The sequence below is a fragment of the Carassius auratus genome, chromosome 2 (assembly GCF_003368295.1).
Source record: "Carassius auratus strain Wakin chromosome 2, ASM336829v1, whole genome shotgun sequence".
NCBI lineage: Eukaryota > Metazoa > Chordata > Actinopteri > Cypriniformes > Cyprinidae > Carassius > Carassius auratus.
Window position 1 is genome coordinate 21,875,423 of NC_039244.1, and position 23,911 is coordinate 21,899,333.

At 39.3% G+C, this 23,911-nt stretch overlaps 3 protein-coding genes across 4 annotated transcripts; all 3 read right to left on the bottom strand.

Annotated features, from left to right (window-relative positions):
- Positions 1 to 1,719: 1,719 nt before the first annotated feature.
- Positions 1,720 to 4,819, bottom strand: LOC113120676 (zinc finger protein 287-like). Of its 2 annotated transcripts, none has more exons than XM_026290649.1 (3): positions 4,325 to 4,819; positions 4,143 to 4,221; positions 1,720 to 3,012 (listed from the first exon to the last, which is right to left on the bottom strand). In XM_026290649.1, the coding sequence occupies exons 1-3, from the start codon at positions 4,640 to 4,642 to the stop codon at positions 2,192 to 2,194; spliced, it is 1,218 nt and encodes a 405-aa protein (XP_026146434.1). In that variant the 5' UTR covers positions 4,643 to 4,819; the 3' UTR covers positions 1,720 to 2,191. The 2 variants fall into 2 exon arrangements, with proteins under 2 accessions (XP_026146434.1, XP_026146427.1); XM_026290642.1 differs by having other exon boundaries at positions 1,720 to 3,015.
- A 418-nt stretch (positions 4,820 to 5,237) lies between these two features.
- Positions 5,238 to 10,863, bottom strand: LOC113120667 (nucleolar GTP-binding protein 1-like). The gene is made up of 16 exons (XM_026290634.1): positions 10,708 to 10,863; positions 9,937 to 10,107; positions 9,722 to 9,825; positions 9,431 to 9,567; positions 9,070 to 9,170; positions 8,891 to 8,983; positions 8,607 to 8,798; positions 8,443 to 8,508; positions 7,597 to 7,686; positions 7,374 to 7,484; positions 7,131 to 7,260; positions 6,947 to 7,047; positions 6,551 to 6,748; positions 6,256 to 6,321; positions 6,027 to 6,161; positions 5,238 to 5,695 (listed from the first exon to the last, which is right to left on the bottom strand). Exons 1-16 carry the CDS (start codon positions 10,753 to 10,755, stop codon positions 5,543 to 5,545), a joined length of 1,896 nt encoding a protein of 631 aa, XP_026146419.1. The 5' UTR covers positions 10,756 to 10,863; the 3' UTR covers positions 5,238 to 5,542.
- Positions 10,864 to 11,711: 848 nt separating this feature from the next.
- LOC113120691 (solute carrier organic anion transporter family member 5A1-like) lies at positions 11,712 to 23,877 on the bottom strand. Its single transcript, XM_026290661.1, has 10 exons — positions 22,851 to 23,877; positions 19,444 to 19,887; positions 19,150 to 19,282; positions 18,849 to 19,054; positions 18,112 to 18,276; positions 17,519 to 17,717; positions 17,272 to 17,431; positions 14,264 to 14,499; positions 14,121 to 14,185; positions 11,712 to 14,043 (listed from the first exon to the last, which is right to left on the bottom strand). Exons 1-10 carry the CDS (start codon positions 23,230 to 23,232, stop codon positions 13,598 to 13,600), a joined length of 2,436 nt encoding a protein of 811 aa, XP_026146446.1. The 5' UTR covers positions 23,233 to 23,877; the 3' UTR covers positions 11,712 to 13,597.
- Between the last annotated feature and the right edge of the window lie 34 nt (positions 23,878 to 23,911).

Genomic DNA, 23,911 nt, shown 5'->3' on the forward strand with positions numbered 1-23,911 from the left:
ATATTTGCTAAATTATTTAAAAATGAATTTTGATGGGTGTCTGCCACAGGAAGATTAAAAAAACCTACAGTGGTAATAAAAACTATCGATGCCAAGTGTTTGTTGTTGTTGTTATTATTATTATTATTAATTCCTGAGGATGTAGGAGTAGAATGCCACGTGTCGCCTATTTTGTCAGGCCCCGAGCCAGCTATGAGGACACCGAGGTGAGACTGTGGTCAGACTGTTGCCAGTGGACGAGTAATAAAAAGCTGCTGTACTATCACTTTTGTTAAATTTACCAATCAGACATGCTAAAACAAGTATGAGCAAGAAGGTGGACAGAAGTGTTTGAGCCAGACTTTAAAGGATTCTGGAGGTCTCTGTACAAACCTCCTATTGAGAAATGTACAGCAAACCAGACTTATTCATGGTATCATAGCTATGAACAGACCTGAATCCAGCAGTGGGTAAGGAATATCCTTTTTAGGGGATTAAAGAGCCACTCGATTGTTATAGATTAGTAAAGTAAGATAAGTAAAGATTTTTCTTATCAGTATTTTATTGGTGGTCCCAAATATTTCATGAGAGAGAAAAGAAAAATGCATGTTAAACTTTTTGTTGGATGTGTCTTGAATATGTCAGAAAAAAATAAATAAATAAATAAAGTTAGTGGGTACAGGTACAGTTAATGCAGAAAAAGTTTTTAAAAGTGAATGCCATATAAATACACATATTTCAAATTGATTAATGATATTCAAATGTTTTCTGAAATATGGTCTGTGGGAGGAGTATTGTGAGAGGTTTTGAAAAATGATATGTTGGTTTTAAAGTTTTAAAGATGTGTGCACATATAAGTATATAAAGTAAAAATGTATAAATGTGTATGTATGTATACATTTTATTGTGTTATTATAGCCATTAGGACTGCCTATGCATAATGCCTAGGATATTGTGCAGCGCCCCTGGTTAAAACACCTCAAGACAAACTACTTTTGCTGTGTGCTTCTCTGAAAATAATTGCACACCTTAGAACATTTGTCAGCCAATCAGATTCAAGCTTTCAACAGTTTGACAGTTATATATATATATATATATATATATATATATATATATATATATATATATATATATATATATATATATATATATATATATATATATATATATATTCAACAGTTATATATATATATATATACCATTGTTGTTGTGTTGTTGTGGTTTTATTATTGAAAATCTTGTATTTCTTGATATACAGATTATGTGTTTATTTTCATCGGCTCACTTTGGATCCAAATATGAATAAATAAAACTTTCTGAAGGGAACAGAGTGATACTGGAAGCAGGTGTTGTGTAGAGAGTGTGTGTGTGTGGAGTGGTGGTGTGTACAGAGTCATTTCAGAGCATCAGCAGGAAGGGACCGGGTGATGAGTGTGTATTTGGATATAATGATCAGTGCTGGAGTTTGTTCCTCCAGTTGCTCATTCTGGCATGATAACAAAAGGACTTAACTCCCTGTTGTTCATCCGTATCAGTACTTATAGAGTATCAGCTGTCACTGTCATTTTTGAAATAATTCTTTGTTAAATTACTGAAGATGAATCAGTACTGTGGATTTTCCCTCACAGTAACATCACAATAATATACTGTCATTTTACACAGAATTATCGGTTTCTTTTCCAACTAATCAATCTCGACAAGACAAATAAAAGACTCAGAGATGCAATTAACTGTCTGAAACTCAACTGTTTACTTCTATTGAATACAACACTGACAAATCCAGTTAAGTGTTTCTGCTGTGACTAGCAACAAATATAAATGTATAATCTATAATAATATCTAATTTAGATCAATCTCTTTGAACAACACATACTGTACATTTTAGGTACATCTGCTATTCAGGTCAGTAAGTATAGTGAGTATTTCATGTTGAAGGTATCAGAGTCTTAATGTACTCTAATGTTGGCTTCCACATGGTCTCCCTGCAGTATGTATACATAACGTGTAATGCATGTCACTGCTTTAGATTTGGCAGAATGACCTGTTTAAAGTTTAAATGTCTGAATACTGCAACAGTAGACTTGGAACTGGCTGAATGTCTTATTTTAAACTCTCAGTGGTTGCAGGACACTTGCAAACAACAACAGAATATATAAAATAGACTACTAACACATTAAAAGTGGTGTCCTGCACTCTGAGCATGTGTATCTTTTCAGGGTAACGTGTCCTGCTGTGTGTGGGTCTGTAAATGAGAGAGCGCGTGCAAGTCAGGGTGGTGTTTCTTGGTGTGTATGCGGAGGTACTGTTTCCCAGCGAATCGTTTTCCACAGCGGGTGCATTCGTACGGTCTTTCTCCGGTGTGGACAGTCTGGTGAGCAGTGAGGTGCCCGGACTGCGTGAAGCGCTTCCCGCACTGCTCACAGCGGTACGGCCGTTCTCCAGTGTGAATGCGCATGTGTGTTTCCAAACTCTGCGATGTGGTGAAACTCTTCCCACAGATCGAGCAGATGAAGTGTCGCTTGCCTGCTTCACCTGTCCGTAGAGCACCCAACCGGCCATAGAGACCCAACCCTGAGACGTTACCCAGAGCAACGAGCCGCTGTGCAGCAAACAATGGAGAATTATGGGATATGAGAGAGTCTGACCCGCCAACCCTCTGTGGAGAGGTCTGCAAGTGTGACATTGTGTTACGGACAGAGTGTGTGGCCCAATCGGATACCTGATCCATATCAGCCTTCATGCACAAGTCTTCATGAAACACTCGGTGGACTTGGGAAGCGCGGGTATCCGACGAGGTTTGCGCCAGGGAGAAGGAAGCATTATCTGAAGCAGTTAAGTCGACACTGGAGTGCTGGGACTCATCAGCGCCGGAGTGTGTGTCTGCAAACGTGAGAGTGTGAGAGTGTGTGTCATGGTCAGGGGAGTGTGAGAGTGTGTGAGAATCCTGTCCCGAAAGTTCGGCAACATCTGGTTTCGGAGAGTCGTGAGTTACTGCAGAAACACTTTCACCTTCATCATCATCGTCATCATCATCTGCTGAGAAGCACACACAGTATGAACTCATTTTAAAGGGTTAGTTATGAACATTCCTAGTATGCAGTATATTTTCATGTCCCCTCAGATGTACTTATATTTTGGATCAATTTGAACATTTTGGTTGACAGCAAAAAAAAAAAAAAATTATATATATATGTATTTCACCAATTAAGTTTTATAACTTGTTTACATATATATATATATATATATATATATATATATATATATATATATATATATATTATATATATATATATAAATATATATATATATATATATATATAATGTAAACAAGTTATAAAACTTAATTGGTTGCTTCACCACATGCAAAAATATATTTTACTAAACAATATTTAATCTTACTATAAAAGTTGTAAAAAAGGCAAGTATGAATTACTGAAAAATTAAAGTAACACTTGCCATTGAATATATATATTATATTTAAAAAAAGGAATACGCATTCTTTTAGTTTGCAAGGTAATATGCATGCATATGTGTCACCTTCGGCTTGGTCAATTGGAACTTAAAGACAATTATTATTCAGAAAATGTTATCAGTCTAACTGTACTGAAACTATCAGATAAAAAAAAAATTGAGCAGAATAATGACATAAGTGTACTGACACTGAAAAACCTGAACTGAACTGACCTGAACAATAAAGCAAACTCTACTGTAGAAGAAACTGAGGTTGTTTCATAATTGATGAAGTCAGCAGCATCTGCACTTTTATTGAACTGAACAGAATCAACACTCTGCTGATTTGAGTTGAATGACACTTTTGTCTTCTGCACAGATGCATCGGATGGATGGAGAGATAAATCTGACGTCATTTCATGATTCACAAACTGACACATTGATGAACTGAATCAAAATAGACCTGAATAATTAAAATATTGTCTTCTGAAGAACTGCTTTATAGCTGAAATTGAGGTTAAGTATAATCTATATTCATTGTGCTGAACCGTGACATTTGTTTGCATTTAATTGCAGTTGTGTGCTTTGCCACAAGTCTGGTGAAGCATTTTATTTCCTCGAATTACAACACAAGCATATTAATATATATACATATATTTTTTTTAAATTAGTAAGTTGGTAGTGTACAACAGGAATGACCCGAGGCACCTCACCTCCCAGCGGCGGCTGCTCGAGACCTTCCTCTTTGATCTGCATTTCTATCAAATCTTCTTCTTCACGAATCTCAAACGTCTGGAATCCGACCATAAACAAATAATAATTGCTTTTGCATACAGACACACATTATTTTCTTGCACTATAATCACAAAATACCCAAAACAACTGGTCATCTAACCTCTGCCACTGTGCCGCGGCTGCTGGACTCGCCGCCTCCGGGCGTTTTTCTGCCCACTAGCGATTCGCGAGCATTACTATCGCACCGACCGTCTCGCGCTACAGTTTTCTCGTCGCTGTACCCCCGCGCCGCAACGATGGACTCTATGAGCTGCAGTTTCCGTCGGAGTTCATCGTTTTCTTTCTGGTGGCGTGAGATCTCGATGTGTAAAACGGCGTAACCGTCGTCCACAAGCTCGCAGATTTCTGCCACCGCCGCGCGAGTCAGAGTCTCCATGATGGTCGCGAGCTGGGTGTGAAACGCCCGGTAATTCGCCATTCTTCGCGTTTGGGCCGCCTGTAGGTCCCGTGGGAAATCGTGTGCGTTGTTGCAATAATTGTTTAGTGTAATTACGGAGTTCGTTGTACGTAAAGCAAGGCTATCCTGTTTTGTTTTGATTTTCGGTCTGAACGCTTTGACACTGTTGCAAGTGGAGGCTGATGTCGTTTCCGGGGGGCTTCGTTCAGGTGTTTTGCCAAAATAAAAGTCAGGTGGCCTATTTAGGTGATGTTCAAGCTAAAACATCATAAAGTGGCAATATAATTATTGCCAATTAAATGTCTGATAACTGAATTCACAGGTAACTAGGACAAAGATAGAGTAAAAAAAAAAAACATGATCTAAATGCTTAATTTAACCTCCTGAAAAGCGTTCCTGTTTTTGACATACGCAATGAATCACTATTGCTGCGGTTTCTGATATACAGTAACTTCCTTCATGCTCTGAGATTTGCTTAAATACATTAGAAATATATACAGAAATCTTAATCCAAGTACATTGGTTAGATGTACATATGTTCTGGACCCCCCACACAGAAAAACAAACATCACAAGCCTAACACGACTCAAATTTAATTGAGGGTTTCACACATGAATTTCAGGTTCAGTACTTTGGGTGGTTTATTTGACTCCCACTGGAAACAACAGCTTTAGATAATTTATCTTGCAAGTAAGGAGTTCAAAATCATGATCCTGTACATTTCAATATCATTCTGCATGATAGAATAAATGTCTAATTATGCAATTAACATACATTTCAAAAACTAATTCTATCATGGTTACAGGTGTATTATCATCTGTATCAGAAAAACTACTAAAAGTACAGAATATAACAAATATTTATTATAGCATAAGGACAGGTATGAGTACATTAGACAGAAGTGAGTGAATAAGGCTGCATTTATCTGCGGCTGGTGCTGCCAGACTTCCTCTTCCCAGAAAAGAGATGTTTAGGTTTGTCATCAAACACATGTCGATCAGATTCACCCTTCCTTCCCTGCCTGTTCATGTCTTTCTGCGAGCTCTTCATCATGGTCTTTACCTTCTTCAACATCTGGGACAAATAAGACATACGGACATTATGAAATAAGTCAGGAATCTGATTTTGAGTAAATAAATATACTTATTAGGCATTTATAACAAGTTAAAAATGGCTTGCTATTTTGCAGGTATTGTGTTAGTCATGCAGTTATAACAATTTATCAATGTTAAATTACTAGTCATTAATAAACAAAATCTCTATAATCTGCTATATGACTGACTACCTTTCCTAAATTCACTTCATATTTGTCTTGAAAATTAATTTATGTTGATATCCATTATATTTATAAGACTATCTATAATATTGATTTCAGAATATGATTTTTTAAGGTAACAGACACTACCTTGGCATCTCTGACTCCTGATTGGTCCCTTGGTGGTCTCGAGGCACTCTGACTGCGAGTGCGCGATGTCGGTGGTGCAGACACTTCCCTCTTCCTCTTTCGGACCAGAGAGCGAGATCTCCGAGCATAATGGCTCTAGAAGGACCAGAAATTAATCAAGCGTGTTACCAATACAGTTTAAGAAACATGGAAAATCTTAAGAGAAAAATCCACGCCAGAAACTTCTTACATCATCTTTATCGGTCATGTCCAAACCCAGATCAGCCATCTCCTTCTCCAGGGTCGCTCTCTCCACCTGCACCACGTATACCAATCAATCCATCTTTAACCATCTATTAGTTGCATGCAATTATGCATTCTTTATTACTACAGTAAGTACATGTAATGTGTAACAAGGTTAACAAAATAGTGTTACCAAGTGTTAATAAAAATATGGGTTTCTGAAGTGACTTAACCTAAAATATGCAAGTAATATCTGATATAAAACATATATAAGAATAAGACTGCTGGACAGAAAGACTGACCTTCTTGGCTGTGCGGGGCATTCTGGATCCCTGTGTGTCTTTCTCTTTAGATGCGAGAATCTTCAGTTTCCGTTTCTCGCGAATCTGACTGGCGAGCTGCCGGATTTCATTCATCTCTTCATCTTCACTCTCCTCCTCAGATTCGTACTCTCCGGCCTTCTCACGCAGCTCCTCTTCCTGCTCCAAATCCTCCAGCCTCTGAGAACGAGAGAAGGGACAGAAATTCAAAACATCATCTGAAACAAGGATGTAACCAAATATTCAATACAGAGGACACAAAGGGTCAATTTTGAAAAAAAAAAAATCCATATGAGCAACCACTAATCTGAAATTCAGGAGGGAGTTTTTTGGATTACAGTACTGGAAAGAAATATCTAATGCATTTTTGTTTCATACCTTCATGATCTCTGGGTCAATGTAATCTGCAATATTGTGACCCTCCCAAATCTCAGGAATCTTATCCTCCTTCTCTTCTGGATTCATCAAGTCCCAGTATTCTGAATACACAAGACAACATTTTTAGACACGTCTGGAAGTGTATGTGTGTGTAGATGTGTGTGTGTGTGTGTTTATATCTTACTCTGTAGATCCAGTATGTAATCATCTCCCAGCTCGGCCTCCAGGTCTCTCTCCAGTTTGCGTTTGGGAGCATTTGTTTCCATAGCCTTTTTACGGAGCAGAGCCCCCTCGGGAATAAATGGTGGCCTTTCCTGCACAAACCAAATCAAAACCTTTTACAAATGCAAATTTGCAAGAAGCAGTTGTAAAGAAATATGCTTATTACCAAGCAGACACTGATCTAAGAAGTGTGAAGAGCATGTACCTTCTGATCTCTCTTGGTGGGTATTGCCAGATGGAGTCGGTTCAAAACATCATGGACCTTCTTGGTTTTCATCTTTGTGTCCACACGGTGAGCCAGCAGCCGATCACATGCCTGCAAACCACCAATCTACATCAGCTTACAACACTCTTACTCTCGAAATGGGAACATGAAACGAATAGGCTGATTTCAGTGAGCATTTGTGAGTGAGTGGATGTGATCTTACCTCCGCCTTCACCTGCATCACTCCCTCTTCCGTCAGAGAGCTGGTCTCAATCACTAGGATCCCCTCAGCAGTAAGATCCGTAAAGACTTTCTACATTCACACATAGAGCTCAGTTTCAGTGTCACCGCAGAAAGCTTCGACCAGCTGCAGCTAACCATTCTCTCATGATTTCTACTATCATCCTCGCAACGGTTTGAGATTAAATTAACATTTTAGTCAAATTATGAAATAGTAAGATTATGAAGCTAGGAAGATGAAAACTGGAGATTATAAAACTTCTGTTTAATTGGAACTGAAAACTGCCTCCAAATCTGTGTGTGGTTACTTTGTTAAACAAAAAGTGAATCTTCACACTAAGTTCATAAAAGAACAAAAAGCACCATAAAATAATTAAAGTGTGTTTGGAAGAAGTCTCTAATGCTTACCAAGACAAAAGCAGTAAAACAGGTTTAAACATATTACAATTTAAAATATATTTTGTTTTAATATATTTAAAAAATATATATATTCCTGTGATGCAAGGCTGAATTTTTTACAGTCACATGATCCTTCAGAAATCATACTTCTATGATGATGATTTGGCGCTCAAATATTTCTTATGATCTTCAATGTTGAAAACAGTGGAAACCTTGATGCATGTTTTTCATGATTATTAGACTGTCAAATAAAAAGACTCCTATGAATATAATGCATAAACCTGGACCTACTTTTTTTCTTTTTACATTTTGAAACTAAACAGATGTGTTCACTATGAGTTAATGGGAGAGTCTAAACACACTAACAGTCAGAACCCCTTTAAATTTCACTCAGCTCCAGGAACTGAATCAGATTTAGAATCTCAGTTACCTGATTCTCCTCTGAGAGTTCACTGATCTTCTTCACGTCACACTTATTGGCCATCACGATCAGAGGCTGCATCACATAAATAATCATCATTGCCATCCTTCAGCACAACAAAACTATATTTGGTTTCACTGCTTTTAAATTGAGATCTTTATATGTGTGCCTACCTTGTTGGCAAACAGCGGCCGTATATTGTTGAAGAGCTCTAGTTGTTGTGCGAGCGTGTGTCCGCACTGCTCTGACACATCCATGACATAGAGGACAGCAGCACGCAGGTGAGCCAGAGCGGTGATGGCCTGCATTTCTATGGTATTCCTTTCTTCGAGAGGATGATCCAGAATACCTGGGGTATCAACCACCTAAAAACACACAGCCATAATTATCAGGTATAACATCATTTTTTAATTAAGTTGAATATTGTCTGAAAACCATGCACTTTTCAAACACTCACCTGCCAGCGCAAGTATCTGTAATCCATATGACCCACGAACAAAGATTTGGTAGTGAAGGCGTACGGCTGGACCTCAACATCAGCACGGGTCACCTGTACACACATCCTCCATTAAAACTTTATATTAAAAACAGAGCACACACTTGACATTTAACCTTCAGTCACATGCACAAACAAACCTTGTTGATAAAGCTGGACTTGCCGACGTTGGGGTAACCACACAGCAGGAGGGTTCTGGTGTTGGGGTCAATAGAGGGTAAACGGGAGAGATGCTGCCGCACTGTGATGAAATAAATATTCATTTATAATGTGCATATAAAATGATTTTTTTTTGTACATTTATGCTTTGAACAAAGAAGTCAAATATTCCTTTAGAAGTATATAATTCAAGTGTTGATTTTTTTTTTTTAAATTCTAACAGACCCCAAATGTTTGAGCACTACAGTATAAGAATTTAAGTTCAATGATTCAGTATCTGTACAATATAATCTAGCCGGAAAATTGTCTTATGTTGGAAAGTATCTGTGGATGTGTTTGTACCTTGTTCTAAATACTCCAGACTCTGTTTCTGTCGCTTTAAGATGGTGCACATGCGACCCAGCGCGGCTCGTTTCAGCTGCTTGCAACGATACAGCGAGTCTCCATATTTCATCAGCCGCACATAATCTTTAGCAACACTATGAATGCACAGACAATCAGTTTTACTCAGTTAAATGAATTGCAAATACACACAGATGAGATGAAAAAAAAAAAAAAAAAAAACTTAATTAAACCAACCACAAATGAATGCTAAAAATAACGTGCATGATGTTGATAACTCAACGGACTCACTTGTCAATAAGGTTTTTAGCGATGTTGATCTGACCCAAAGCCAGTTTATAATGATCTTTATCATATAGCACATTCATCAGATCAGCGTAGAAGGGGTGAATGTCCTGAAACACACATATGGGAAGTCATTAATCTATTAAATACGGGGTGATTAAGGAGGATGAACACATATAACCTTTGTCCTGTGTGTGTTGTGAAGTTTGTGTGATACTTACATCCAGTTTTGGAAAGTCGGTGAGGATCTGTGACAGCCGATCATGGTAGTTCTGCTGGGTGAATTTGACTTTGCGCATATAGAAATGTCTTATTCGGTGGATCTGGTAGTGTTTGTGTATAACAGTGGGAGTTTTTCGCTGGGTTTTGGATAAAGTCAGATCTATGAAATCCTGCAGGAAGAAAATAAGACAAATAAATACATTTGTTAAAAAAAAATTAATAATAAAAAAAACAAAAAACAAACACCAGGATTCACTGATATGTGGAGAAAATTATTTTCCATGACATGATTATTCCAGCATTAATGATTCTTAATTTTCTTTTATACAAGATTTATATAATAAACATGCTGTTAAACGGTTTTTATAAAAATTGCACTTGACAAAAATCCATTTTAAACTGAAGTGCAACTAGAAAAACATAGGCCTATTCTCTAAATTTCCACTCTATGTGCATTTTCCATGAATGAAAATTTTTTAAAATAAAGGTTTTCCATGAGGTCCTGGTACAATTATAAAATTAGTCAATTAATCAAAAGGTCTTCATCTCTCTTCAGGTGTTTTATGTTTATGCTTGTTCATTTTAAAATATGATGCCAGTAAAAAAATTACAGTAAAATTACAACACATGATAGTTAAATGGCTCAACCCCGCGCGCACACGTGTACAACACAATCAACATACTGTCAATGTCCGTTATAAACACCACCAACAATACTCTCTATAACGTTTGACCACACATGTGAGTAAAACACCCTGTCATTTTCCTACCTTAGCGGTGGGAACCACCATAATCTTTTTAAAGTTGTACAGAGCCATGATTGCGGCGCACGCGACTCTACAGAGCACGCGGAAGGGCCGAAAAGCGTAGCGGACGTATGTCAAGAAAAGCAACACACGTGGTCCCGCGCTGACGAGTTCACAGCGTCACCTGGTGGAGGGAGGAGCCACTAGACCTGCAGAACCATAGTCACACTCATTTCAAAGATAACACAAGTGCGGTTTTTAGGTAAAACATTTTACAAAAATACGTTTGTTGGAAAATAAATGATAAAACTTAAGATAGATGTTCTGGTTGTCAACTATTTAAACATGTTATAAAGTGATTTCAGAGAAAGATTTTTTTCAGACTCCAGACTTGACACTAAACAAATGTTACCCTGGATCACAAACCAGCCATAAGGGCAATTTTCTTTAAATTGCGATTTATACGTCACATAAAAGCAAAGTAAATTGGTTTATTAGGATTGGACAATATTTGGCTGAGATACAACTATTTGAAAATCTGGAATTTGAGGGTGCAAAAAAAAAAAAAAAAAATACTGAGAAAATCTGCCTTTAAATTGTCCAAATGAATTCTTAACAATGCATATTACTAATCAAAAATTATGTTTTGATATATTTATGGTAGGAAATTTACAAAATATATTAATGGAACATGATCTTTCTTTAATATCCTAATGTTTTTTGGCATAAAAGAAAAATTTATAATTTTGACCCATACAATGTTTATTTTTTTTAGCTATTGCTTAAAATATACCCAAACGACTGGTTTTATGCTCCAGGGTCACAAATACTTAATTTTAAACTACGTTAATTGCATGTTTGGTTCTATAGGATAACAATTAGCTAAGTGCCAAGCATTCAAGTGCATTGATAATTTTCCAAACTTTGGTTTACCAAACTGCCTTAATGATGACATCAAATTAATGCACTTTGTTATATTCAGCACAGACTGGTTAAATCAACATTTCAAATCACACAAAAATCACAGCACAAAATTAAAATAATTTTATTTGGGGATTTTATTGACACAAATCATGTATAAGTAAACTAAAACAATTAATATAGATTTTCTACAGGTTTGCCTCTGATTAGCCAAACCTTCAAGTAATTTGAAATAAATAATTGTATCAATGTGTCTTCTGTTCGCAAACAGTGCACAGTAACATAAGAAGGGTTGGGAAAAGAGGGAGAGGCAAATGAAACACACAGTTTCCTCAGCAGTGGTTCAGTACTTGTGTGTATTCTGCTCTGTTTCTACTGAAAACGATCAGGAGTTAAGCAGATTTCTGCTCGGAACTGGTGTTGACAGTCGTCAATTGCATTGCCATCAACACCACTAATACTGGCTCAATGTCAGCGCAAACAGAACGCCATCTACAAGGACGAAAGAGCATGTCTTCAGGAGTATACATGATGTGTGTGAACATGAGATGACTTGTCTCCTATATAGTATATGTGTTATTTTTGTGTTTGTTATTTACTAAGATAACTGTTTGCGATCAAAACCAACAAAAGGAAACATTTCAAATACTGATATGATAGAAAAAAGGTCAGACGTTACAGAAAAAAAAAGAGAAACAGAGAGCTTAACAGATGTGTGCACTTTACCAACTGTTGCAAAACAGTTCAGGAGGAGTCAGTACAGCAGCTTACATTGTGGGTGTGACTTCAATTGTTGGCAGGGAGGTTGTTTTAGGGGAGGAGTTTGAAGTTGGGAGGGGCCACAGCTTATGTGGGGTCGGTACTATGGGGGGAGCCTACACTCCAGAAGTGGTCAATATAGTCAGTAGAGAGGCTGTTTTAGGGGAGGGGTTTTTAAAGTTTGGGAGGGGCTATTATGATTCTGGAGTGGTCAGTACTGTTGGAGGAGTCTGCAGTCTGGGTGTGGCCAAAAGAGTTGGTGGGGAGGTTGTTTAAGGGAGGGGATTAAAGTTTGGGAGGGACCAACATGATAAAAGGCTTATTTGAGATGCTTGAGATGAGATGAGAGTCGTCTACGCTCGAATAACACTTGCGGGAGTTTGATGTCATACGCCGGTTGGTCTGAACAGCACCGATGCATCTTGAACAAGCCTAAAGGTGTGTTTGACTTGAAGCGGCGCTGTTCAGAACGATCTGTGAATGACATCAAAGTACCATAAGAGTGATTTCAAAGCATAGGTAGCCGTCTGTTCTCTATAGCTCTCGTGGTACTTTGATGTCATTCACAGATCAATCTGCACAGTGTTGCTTTAAGTCAAACACACCAAAGGATCGAACTGTGGGAGGAGTTTATAGTATGGGTGTGGAAAAAATGGTTGGCATCGGGGTTGTTTTGCAGAGGGAGGAGTTTACACTCTGGGCATGGGAAGAGAATCTGTTTTAGGGGAGGGGTTTGACGTTTGGAAGTAGTTAATGAGATTCAGAAGGAGTCAATGCAATGGAACATAGGCAATTTTGCAGTCTCTTTCCTATCACTGTTAAAAAATGAATGGATGAATCAATGAGGTAAACAAGTACAAATATCTGTCTGCTGTACAGGAGAAGCAAAATAGTATGTGCACAACTAATAATATGGGTAACTAGATGAGATGACCATGTAATATGTGTTAGCGTATGTTTGCATTTGTATGTGATGTTGAACAGAGGTATTTGTCCTGTTGAGGTATTGTGTCAAAGAAGTTTTATTACTAATCAGTGCTTCACACAAATTCAGCGGTAATGTGTCTATGGAGTATGTGTGTGTGTTAAAAAAAAAAGAAAAAAAAAAAAAGGCCCCAGCAATTGCTATAAGCGGTGTGGTACGTTTCCATTTACATAATCGGCCCTCATAATTGTATGATGTTTGCATGCATATGAACAAGTGTGTGTGTGTGTGTGCGCATGGCTGCAATCCTCACACCGCCACTTTTTCAAGTGACCGTATGGGGGGCGTTATTGCTTTCAGGCCATTGCCAGGGCAACTGTTACCACGGCTAAGGGCGTGTCCAGTTGTCATGGCAGCATGAGGGTGTTCTGGTGGGCGTGGCAGGAAAACAGGACAGGAGCGTGTGCGGGCGTGGCCTTTGTGACCTCCAGCGTGACAGATGAGGTGGCTCACCGTGTCAAGCGGGGAAAGTGTGTGTGTGTGGGTCTGCTCCTCGCACTGCTTCAGCGAATACCAGGTGAGGAAAATGAACAGGAAGCCCAGGAACTTCAAGCTCGCCGCCAGCCCAAAGTAAACAAAACGGAGGGAAGTGACATCGTACTCCCAGCAGGACCCATGGAAACCACAATCCTGCTGCCACAGCATACAGGTGGTGTCAATCACAGCTCCAAAATAGATAGGAGTGGGGATGTAGGCTGAAGAGACAAAAAGAAAGTTTAGTGGACCGTCAAAAAAATAAAAGATGAATTCAATAAAATCTGTCCAATCCTACCAAGAGTCCTGAGAAGAACAAACTGCATTCCCAGAGCAAACGGCCTGTCCTCTTCCTCCACAGACCTGCTCAGGAAATAACCGTGATGAGCAAAACAAAGAGGTAAAAAGAGATGATACCTGAGTACATGGAGAGAGGCAGACCTGAGCGTCACGATGATGACGGACGGCTGGCCACAGGCGGTTATGAGAGTGACGATGAAGAGAAAGATGAGGAAGGTGATGAGCGTTCCACATGTCCGCTCACACTTTCCTGCAAGTGCGTAACCGTTCTCGTTCAGGTACGTCTTCACAATCACCACCTGCAGCTCGTGGTTTCCTCCTGACGGAGTGATCACCTGTCTGCTCTGAACGCATGCGCAGTCCGAATAGTTTCTGATCTGAGAACGAGAAATATGCACATTATGATATACATGGAAACTGGAAACCATACTGACTGACACAATGTCTCGACAAAATTTTTTTTTTTCTTCATATAAATATCTAGGCTACCATCAAAGTGGGGTCTGGGATCCAAAACTCAAAGACGGGGGTCTGATAATGTATTTAGGACCTTTGATTTTTGCAATAAGGAGTATGTGTACTGAATTGCCGTATTTAGTCATAAAAATGTAATTTACTGTATAACGCGGAATGTCATAGAATTTGGCACATCCTGGATGAATAAAATGGCACTTTGTTTGTCCAAACTACTGATGAATCTGCATTAAATCATAAATTCAGAAAAATTAAAAGGACACAGAAAAAACCCAAAGAAAATACAACAGCAACATTTCATAGGGCCCTAAGATTAAAAAAAAAAAATATATATATATATATAAATAAATTATTATGTTTCATGACTTACATTGTATAGGCATGATTTTTAAATGTTTAAATTTAATTAAACCTTTACAACTGAATCCAGTAAAAATTTAAACAGAAAACGCTGAATTTGGGGTCTGTGTACGTTCTGGTCACTCGATTTTCTAGAAAGAAGAAGAGAAAATAAAAAGAAATGAGAAATGGTTCAATGGTTTTAATTTTTTGTAAAAGAAATAGAAAAACTCAAATTAGGCTAGATTTTTCGTATTTTTGTTCATGAGTAAACATTTTTTTATTATGCTTTAATATTTGTTTCGAATGTGTGGGTAGCCATGAAACGCCCCTTTTGACCCCAATCTTCTGATCAGGATCATGCCAGCACCTCCGTTGACCAGAGAAGTGCAGTACTACTTGCACTCTGTTCAGGATGTATAGCTTCAATTGCTGTCATTTGTAACAGTGAATTAAAATATGTTACCTGTGAGGTTTTTCTTAGGCTTAGAATAAAACGAGTAGGGTAAAATTAGCAGAGCTGCCCACATAATGGTTTCATTAAAAATCAGACCATTCTATTTATTTCTTTTTGAGCAGAAAATCAAATGACCAGAAGGTACACTTGATTTGAGAAAAATAAAATGAATTTCATATAACCCTAAAATTTTTATTTTTGTTAAACTTTTAATACATGCTTTCTTCTCATCTTCCCAGTCACCCCACCAGTACAGCACCAGTTTACCATCCAACTGGGCTCATCAACGATAATCCCATCGAGTTCAGCCAGGAATCTTGGGGTGATCCTTGATGATCAGCTGACCTTTAAAGATCACATTGCAAAAACAGCACGATCACGCAGGTTTGCACTACAAAACATCAGGAAAATCAGACCCTTCCTAACAGAGCATGCAACACAGCTTCTCATCAAGGCCCTTGTTTATTCTAGGTTGGACTATTGCAATGCTCTTCTGGTTGGACTTCCAACGTGTACAATCAGACCTCTGTAAATGATTCAGAATGTAGCAACATGTCTTGTTTTCAATGAGCCCAAGACAGCATATGCCACACCGCTTCTAATCTCTCTGCACTGGCTTCCAGTCGTGGCTCGCATCAAGTTCAAGACATTGGTGCTTGCCTACAGAACTGCCACAGGCTCCAGACCCTCCTTCCTCCGCTCTTTCCTGTGCATCCGCATCCCCTCCAGAAGCCCACGGTCAGTAAATGAGCAGTGGCTCGAGGTCCCATCGCAGAGAGTCACAAAATCAGTCTCAAGGATGCTTTCTTTCACCATACCCTGTTGGTGGAATGACCTACCTAACTCCATCCGAACAGCCAAATCCTTCACAATCTTCAAGAAACAACTGAAACTCTAACTGTCTCCGAATTAACTCCAATAATAATAATAATAATTAATTAATTGTAAAAAAAATCCTATGCTTTCACTTTTTCTGTTCTCTTATTATCCTCCTGTCATAGCATTTTGAGCGATGACTGAAACCTTGTACAACAGGCACTTCTCGGTGACTATTGTCATCTTATGCATCATCGCATGCAGTGATCAACACTGATACAACATCACTTGTTGTATTCCTCCACTGTAAAAGCGTCTACCAAACTAATAAATGTAAATTTACAACAGTTTAATAAACCATTTAAACAAAGTCAAAGGTGAAACACAAAAAAGGGAATCCGAAAAAAAGGTTCCAATTGCATCTAAGGCCCCGTTTACACTACTGTGTTTTCGTTTTAAAACAGCCTGGCCAAGAAAATGTTGCCAAGTCTGTGGTTGTTTTTCATGTCCACGGTTTGAAGCAACCCCAATACAAACAAATTGATATTTCACCCCTAAAATGCGAATTTTACCAGGGCAACCCTTCCAAAAAATGTATATTTTAACCCCGGGAAGCAATTTTTATCAGGGAACCTCCTGGAAACGCGATTTGACTAGTATTGGACTAGTTTTAAGAAGCAACTGGGCAGGATTTGTTGTAAAAACCTGGCAACCCTGATCTGAACGCACGTGCTGGAGATATACTTATAATCACAGGAGCATCTTTACTGATGAGATGCGCATGAAAATCGCATTTGATTTTTTGCACAGCCCTATCTAAAGGGGTTCCTGGCCCCTTCAGCAACATAATGTAACATTAGGCTTATTTTACAAAAAATTATGATTACATTATTTAAAAAAGTTCAGCAGCATTCATTTTAAAGTACGAGAACATGCAATCAGTCGGTCAATACAGCAAAGTAAAACCCAACATGGTTTTGTCAAGCCCTGGATTCACTCTTGATCTACATTTCACTTGACTACAAGCCCTTGTTTTAAAAACCCTTGGTTAAAAATGACTCACTCCTGAGGTTTGGTTGGCGATGTTGCTGCAGCCAGCCAGACACGGGTTAAAGTAAGTAATGCCATCAGAGCCACAGACAGGTGCATATTCATGAATCCTACAGCCACAGTTGACGTTACAGCTTCCTGTCAAGTTTCGGTGAGACAGAGTCAGAGTTGGCCTGCAAAAAACAGATCGAACATCATTCAGTGCAGCTCATGTTTGCAAGCGATATTTATGTGCATCTCTAGATGGTTTTCTCCATTACCCGGTGGTGTAAGGGATATTGATTCCACCTAGGTTGATGCTCTCGCAGCCAACAATGAAGAGAGTGGAAAAGCATAGCAAAGATACACCGCTGGAGATCATGGCCAGCTTTGCTGCTTCTCTTTCACCCAACTTTAGTTTCTTAATGATGTACCCACCTAAAACAATACCAACACCTGCACTGGGTACGATGATCAGACCTGCACACACAAATAACAGACACCCATAGTGAGTACTGAGATCAGATCGACATATGTTTGTGTGTGTGTTGTGTGTGCGCTCTTGTTTTCGTGACATATCAGGAAACAACTCTGTATAATGACATGGGTATGGCACAGGTATTACAAGGAGAGGGTGACTTATGAGGACATAACCCATGACCCCATTTTTCAAAACGCTTATAAATCATACAGAATTTGTTTCTTTGAAAAAGTAAAAATGCACAAAGTTTCCTGTGAGGGTTAGGGTTAGGTGTAGGGTTGGTGTAGGGCCATAGAATATACAGTTTATACATCATAAAAACCATTGCGCCTATGGGATGTCCCCACTTTTCATAAAAACAAACATGTGTGTGTGTGTTTGTTGGTGCTGTACCTGTGTATATACTGGCATTAGATGCTGGAACACCAAATTGAGATTCAATAAATTTGGGAATGAAAGTGATGAAGGCTGTGACAATGGCACATTCCGCCGTATATGACAAACTCACGAATAAAAACGTCACGTTACTCAATATACGCACTGCTGCTTTTGGCAAATCTGGAGAGAAACAGACAGAGAGGAACAACACAGATTTATCAATTGAATTTTAGTATTCAGTTAACTGAAATAAAGCTGAAACAAAATAAAATATACGTATTTGATATAAAAACAATTAAATATCTAAATATGACTCAAGTAAATCTGAAGTACTGAAATTAAGAAAAATGAAATAAAAATATAAATACAGATAAAAACAAAAACTAATATAAGTATATAAATAATACAAAAATAACACGGCTAATAACAGAAATAAATAATATAAATTCTAGATAAAAAACAAACAGACAGCTCATGGCCACCAAGATAAAGGGATATTGTTTTAAATAAAAATATGGAAATTAAATGAATAAATGAAATAAAATAAAACTACCGTGTCCAACTTGCTAGCCTTTTATAAAAAACGATTCTTGAAAGATGACCAAAAGAGTGTTGTGAGCGGTTCAAACTACTGACTATCTGCTCATGTAAATTCCAGAGATGTAGATTTTAAAGATTTCTAGCAAGATGGTAAAGAGTTTTTAGATCTGATCTGGACCGAATCATATTTTAGATTTGATATTAAGTTTCACCTTTGATATTTTTGCCAAAACCCATGGAGGATGAGACAGCCTGGCTCTTTTCCTTCATCATCTCATCATCGCTGGAGACATCGCCTACACCCTTTTTTACATGTCTTTTACTCTTCTTGTGCCGTGGTGGAAGTTTTTTAGGGAAGGAAAACATGGGGAAGATCACCAACAACATTGCCACGGCACACAGGAGAAACCCACTCCACCTGTGAAAGAGAGCCAGACAGAGAGAGGGTTACAATGCTGTTGGGTTTACTGGATGTTAACTCATAAACATTAAATGAGAGAAGATTTTCCTCACCAGTTTCCTACAAACCGTGGGTCACTCTGGTCAATATTGACAATGGTACCGGGGTCAACATAGAATCCGATCAGAATCCCACCCAGCAGATATCCAGCGGCTGGTCCAAGAGCTCCCATTACATACATGATAGCTAAGCATGCACAAAACAAGAATAATAGTATTTCTTTAGCTGTTGCATGCTACTGTAGATGGTTACAGACTTTCCATGGCAGAATTCAGGTCTGGTATAAAAACAGCTGATACAGCTGACCATCCAACAACACCATTAGACAAAGCCTCACTTCGACTCACCCAGGTACAGGGATGCATTCTCCTTCTTCACATTGTCATCCAGGTAAGTTGGTCCAAGGGTGTATATGGGAGTAGATCCCATTCCCACAAGGATCTGAGCGCAGATGAAAAGCGCCACATACAGGGCGTGCTCACTCTCCTCCCTGTCCCGCTGGCACCTGGACAGTGTCGGCTTCTCCTGTACACTGCCATTTCCACTGGCACAGAGCCCTTCTCCTCCTACTGTGCTGTTCAGCTCTTCCAGCTGATATGGCGGAGAGATAAAGTGAGGTAGGGAGAAGAGGGCGGCACCCACGGCAATGAACACACCCCCTACTGCCAGCCAACGCGGCCTCTGACCCCGCCCACCAAAGTAGCTGATGAAGACCACAATGAGGAGACTACCGATGTCAAAACAGCTGACCAGAAGACCCGACTCTGAGCTCCGCAGACTGTACCGCTTTTCTGGAAAACACACGGTTCATTCATTATGAAATTCATAAACACACTCCAATATTGAAATATTGAGGTGAGATATTGCTGATAGGAGAGGATGAGGACTGAGATGAGATTGAGAAGAGATTAAGATGATATGAGGTTGAGAAATCATAGATTGGAATGTGATGAGATGGCAACTGAGATGAGATGTTGTTAAGAGGAGAGAAAGTTTAAATTGGAAGGAGAAATTTGAGATTGGGGTGAGATGAAAGAAGGCCATATGAGACAAGATTGAAATGTTATTGAGAAGAAGAGGGACTGTGATCAGATGGAGATTAAGAGGTGGTTGTCATAAAATGAGACAAAAAAAAGGATTAAATGAGTAGATGAGATGATGAATATTAAGAGGAGATGCGATTGAATATTTGAAATTGTGAGATTAAAATGATCTGGAGAATTGAAGGTGCTAGAAAAGATGAGACTGAAATGTTACTGAGAGATGAGGTTGAGATCAAAATGTTATTAAAGTGCCCCTATTATGCCATTTCCAATATTGCCTTCCATGCGGTGTAATGTAGCTGTATGTGAATGTAAACGATCAGCAAAGTTGTAAAGCCGAAAGTGAACGATAAATGAACTTATTGTCTACCAAAATAAAGAATCAATTCTATATAGCCTAAACGAGTCGGTAGTAATTTGAATCCCACTTCTGTGATGGCTATATGTAACAAGGTAACACATTCGCATAATTCCCGTCTATGTTCTACTTTGGCCGGCAGCGAACAACTTGACCCTGCCCACAAACACATAATTTTACTAATCACGGGGAGTAAAAAAAAACCCAGCTGGCTCCACTGAATCACAAGTATGATAATAATAGATGTTTATATTTTCTTTCGAGCGTTCAAACAATGGAAGTATGGCATTGGGCGTATTGTTTCAGACCACAGATTGTATAAAAACATGGACGAATTGTCCGTGAAATAACCAATAGGATTCTGAAGAGCGTTTTTGAAGCTTAAAGTGGGCAGGGCCGGCCATCACCATCTTGGCAGCACGTCACTATGTGTCACTTTCAGATAATCGAAAATGGACAAAGAGGCGGGAGCTGGTTGCTGAAACCACGCCCACCAAGCTTGATAGTGGTGACATCAATGGCAATACACTTGTCACTCAAATGACCACGCCCTTAGTTATGCAGAACTTTAAGGCTTAATATAATTTAAATAAATGAGTTATAAAATTCACCCCCTCACAGTTGTCATAAAGGGCAAATTTAGCTATACAGTCCAAAACTACCTCTAGCGGCCAGTGGATGAATTGCAGTTTTAGTCACTTCCGTGTTGGTTTCACGAGAGACCGGAAGGTTACCGCGTGTTTCCAACACACACTGGACGCGGTAGACCAATCACAACAGACTGGGCCATCTGATCAATCAGAGCAGAGTAGGCTCACGGCAAGGAGGGTTTTAGCGAGACGCAATTTCAGAACTGCTTTGAATGAATCGTTTGAGAATCTCTGGAAAATGAAGTGATATTAAATGCACAATATGTAAGAGATTGCACATTCAAAACAAACAAAGAAACAAAGGCATAGTTTGATGATGCCGTGACTGAGTGTGGAATCATGGGAGTTGTCATCTTCACCCCCACAACTGACGCAATCAGACGGGACTCCATGATTATGGAAGAGGTATAATGTATTAAAGATTTATTAACATCGTAGTATGAAGCAGAGTGAGGCGGATAGCAGTCAAAGCGAAACAAGGCTGCTGAAGCAATTGCTAATGAGAGACGAGAGTGAGACTCAGCTCGAAAGCAGTGGAGCTTTTATTATGCCACACTTTAGCGCTTCTGCTTCTTCTAATCATGCATATGAGGGGTAAAGCAGTGCTGATTTATCATACATTCGAAAGTTCTATTATAATGCTACTCTGTGCGGTTGTTACCCGTCTAAAAAAAACGCACAACATATTAAAATGTCTGGTGTTTCCATGTTTTCTACAAAACAAAAACGGAAATCGAGGTGTATGATGTAACTGGCAGGTGACACAATAGACACAGTCAGTGTCACTAGTTAAGATTGCTTTTTTCTTCTTCTTTTTTTTTTTTTTTTTTTTTTTACAATTCTTCAAAATATTTGGGATAATGCAAGTGCACAAGTCAGCAAAATATATACCACTGTTCTAGAGGGTTTTGGAAATTTGAATAAAAAATCGTACATATTGTGCCTTTAAATGCATATTTTAAGAAAACAAGCGTTTTTTTTTTTACCTTGAATGTATGTGCTCCTATTGTCGGAGACTCCCAAAACAATATTAGGAACCTTAAAAATAGCATAATAGGGGCACTTTAAGAGGAAATGAGATGGAAAAACTGGAGATTTTAATGGAATGAACATTGTGAGGAGGTTGGGATGACATGAGATAGAGACTGGAATTAGATTTGGTGGAGACTGGAGATGAGAGGTTATTGAGAGCAGAGGGGATGAGACTGAGAGGAGATTAGGATAAAACTAAATTAGAGACTACAATGTTATGACGAAAGATAAGGCAGAATCTGAGTGAAGAGTTGTTACTCCGAGAAGTTTGAAATTAGATGGACAAGTCTGAGTTTGGGATGAGAGGAGAGGAGACCATTTGAGAAATAAGAGATTAGGGTAGATGGTAATGAGAAGAGATTGAAAAAATGGGATTTTGAGGAGATGGAAAAAAATGTAGATTGAAATGACAGGACAGTCGATTAAGAGACATTGATAGATGAGACAAACGTTATTGAGAGACATTGTAATGGGGGGGGGGGGGGGGGTTAGGACGAATCCATGGGGTTAAAATGAGATGGTGAAATTAAGAAATTGGAATGGATGGAGATCATAGGGGGGAATTAGACAAATTGAGACATGAGACTTTCTGAGTGAAGACTATAAATGTAACTGAGAAGAGAAGAGAAGAGAAGAGAAGAGAGAGATCTGCCAGTTGTTAAGTACGTTACCTATGGTGGTGATGACACTGCTGAGATAACCGGACACCATCAGAGACTGAATAAAGGTGAGGTAACACATGCAGAACAGAAAGCAGCGCGAGTCCGACAGGATCCCGTCCACATAGCGCCTCACCGGCACCGGCGGCAGCCGGAATGTAAAGAACGCAGCAATGCCGCGACCCTCCGGCTCACGACACTCTGTCCTGACGGGGGATCCGCATCGGGGCGAGCTGTGCGGGGCAGAGAGCAGAGTCTGATCCGCGTCCTGCTCCGGAGCCTGACTGTCGCTGAGCATGGGGAGGCTCTTAGATTTCAAACCCTGAGTAGTCTCCCCACACAAGAACGGGAACGGTTTCGTGGGTGCGAGGCCTCCTCCAGCACCGGTTGACATCCTGACGGGCAGCGGCTATCCGACTCGTTTATAAGCGCTGTATAGACGCAGACATTCTGCGCAGGCTCGTATATAAAACCCCTTAACAGACACCTATAACCATATATGCGCTACAACAACTATATATAAGCACGCTCTTTGAGTTTACAGCAACATTTTCATGTTCTATTCGACACATATTCACCAAAACAACACAATGAAGCGACGGTCGACCTGCGGCCAAGGACTCACGCGCCTGTGCTCGGATACTGCAGCGGCGCTGCGCGCGCGCTCGGCCGCATCACACACGCACATTCTGTCCCGTTATCCGCGCCAGATAAATTACCACGATTAATTCAATAGGCGCCGTTAAAAGGTAATCTATCGCCTCCCTCTGCAAGCGGCTTCGACACACCATCAGATCTTCGCTGTGTGATCAAAATATCCTTGTCCTTGGACGGAGAGGGTGGCACGGACTGACCGTTATCGCCTCCAAGCGCATTCGGTCTGTTCGCAGCGGGTACGAGTAAATAACTTTAACTTCCGGTTCACGGTGAACGCAAATACCGTTTTCCTCAAAATTGCTTAAATTTTACCCTTTAAAAGATGTATTTAATTCAAATTAATTAAAAAAGCACACAAAAGCTTTACAGGCTGGCTGGCTGAAACGATGCCCTCTACTGACATATAAAAAATAAGG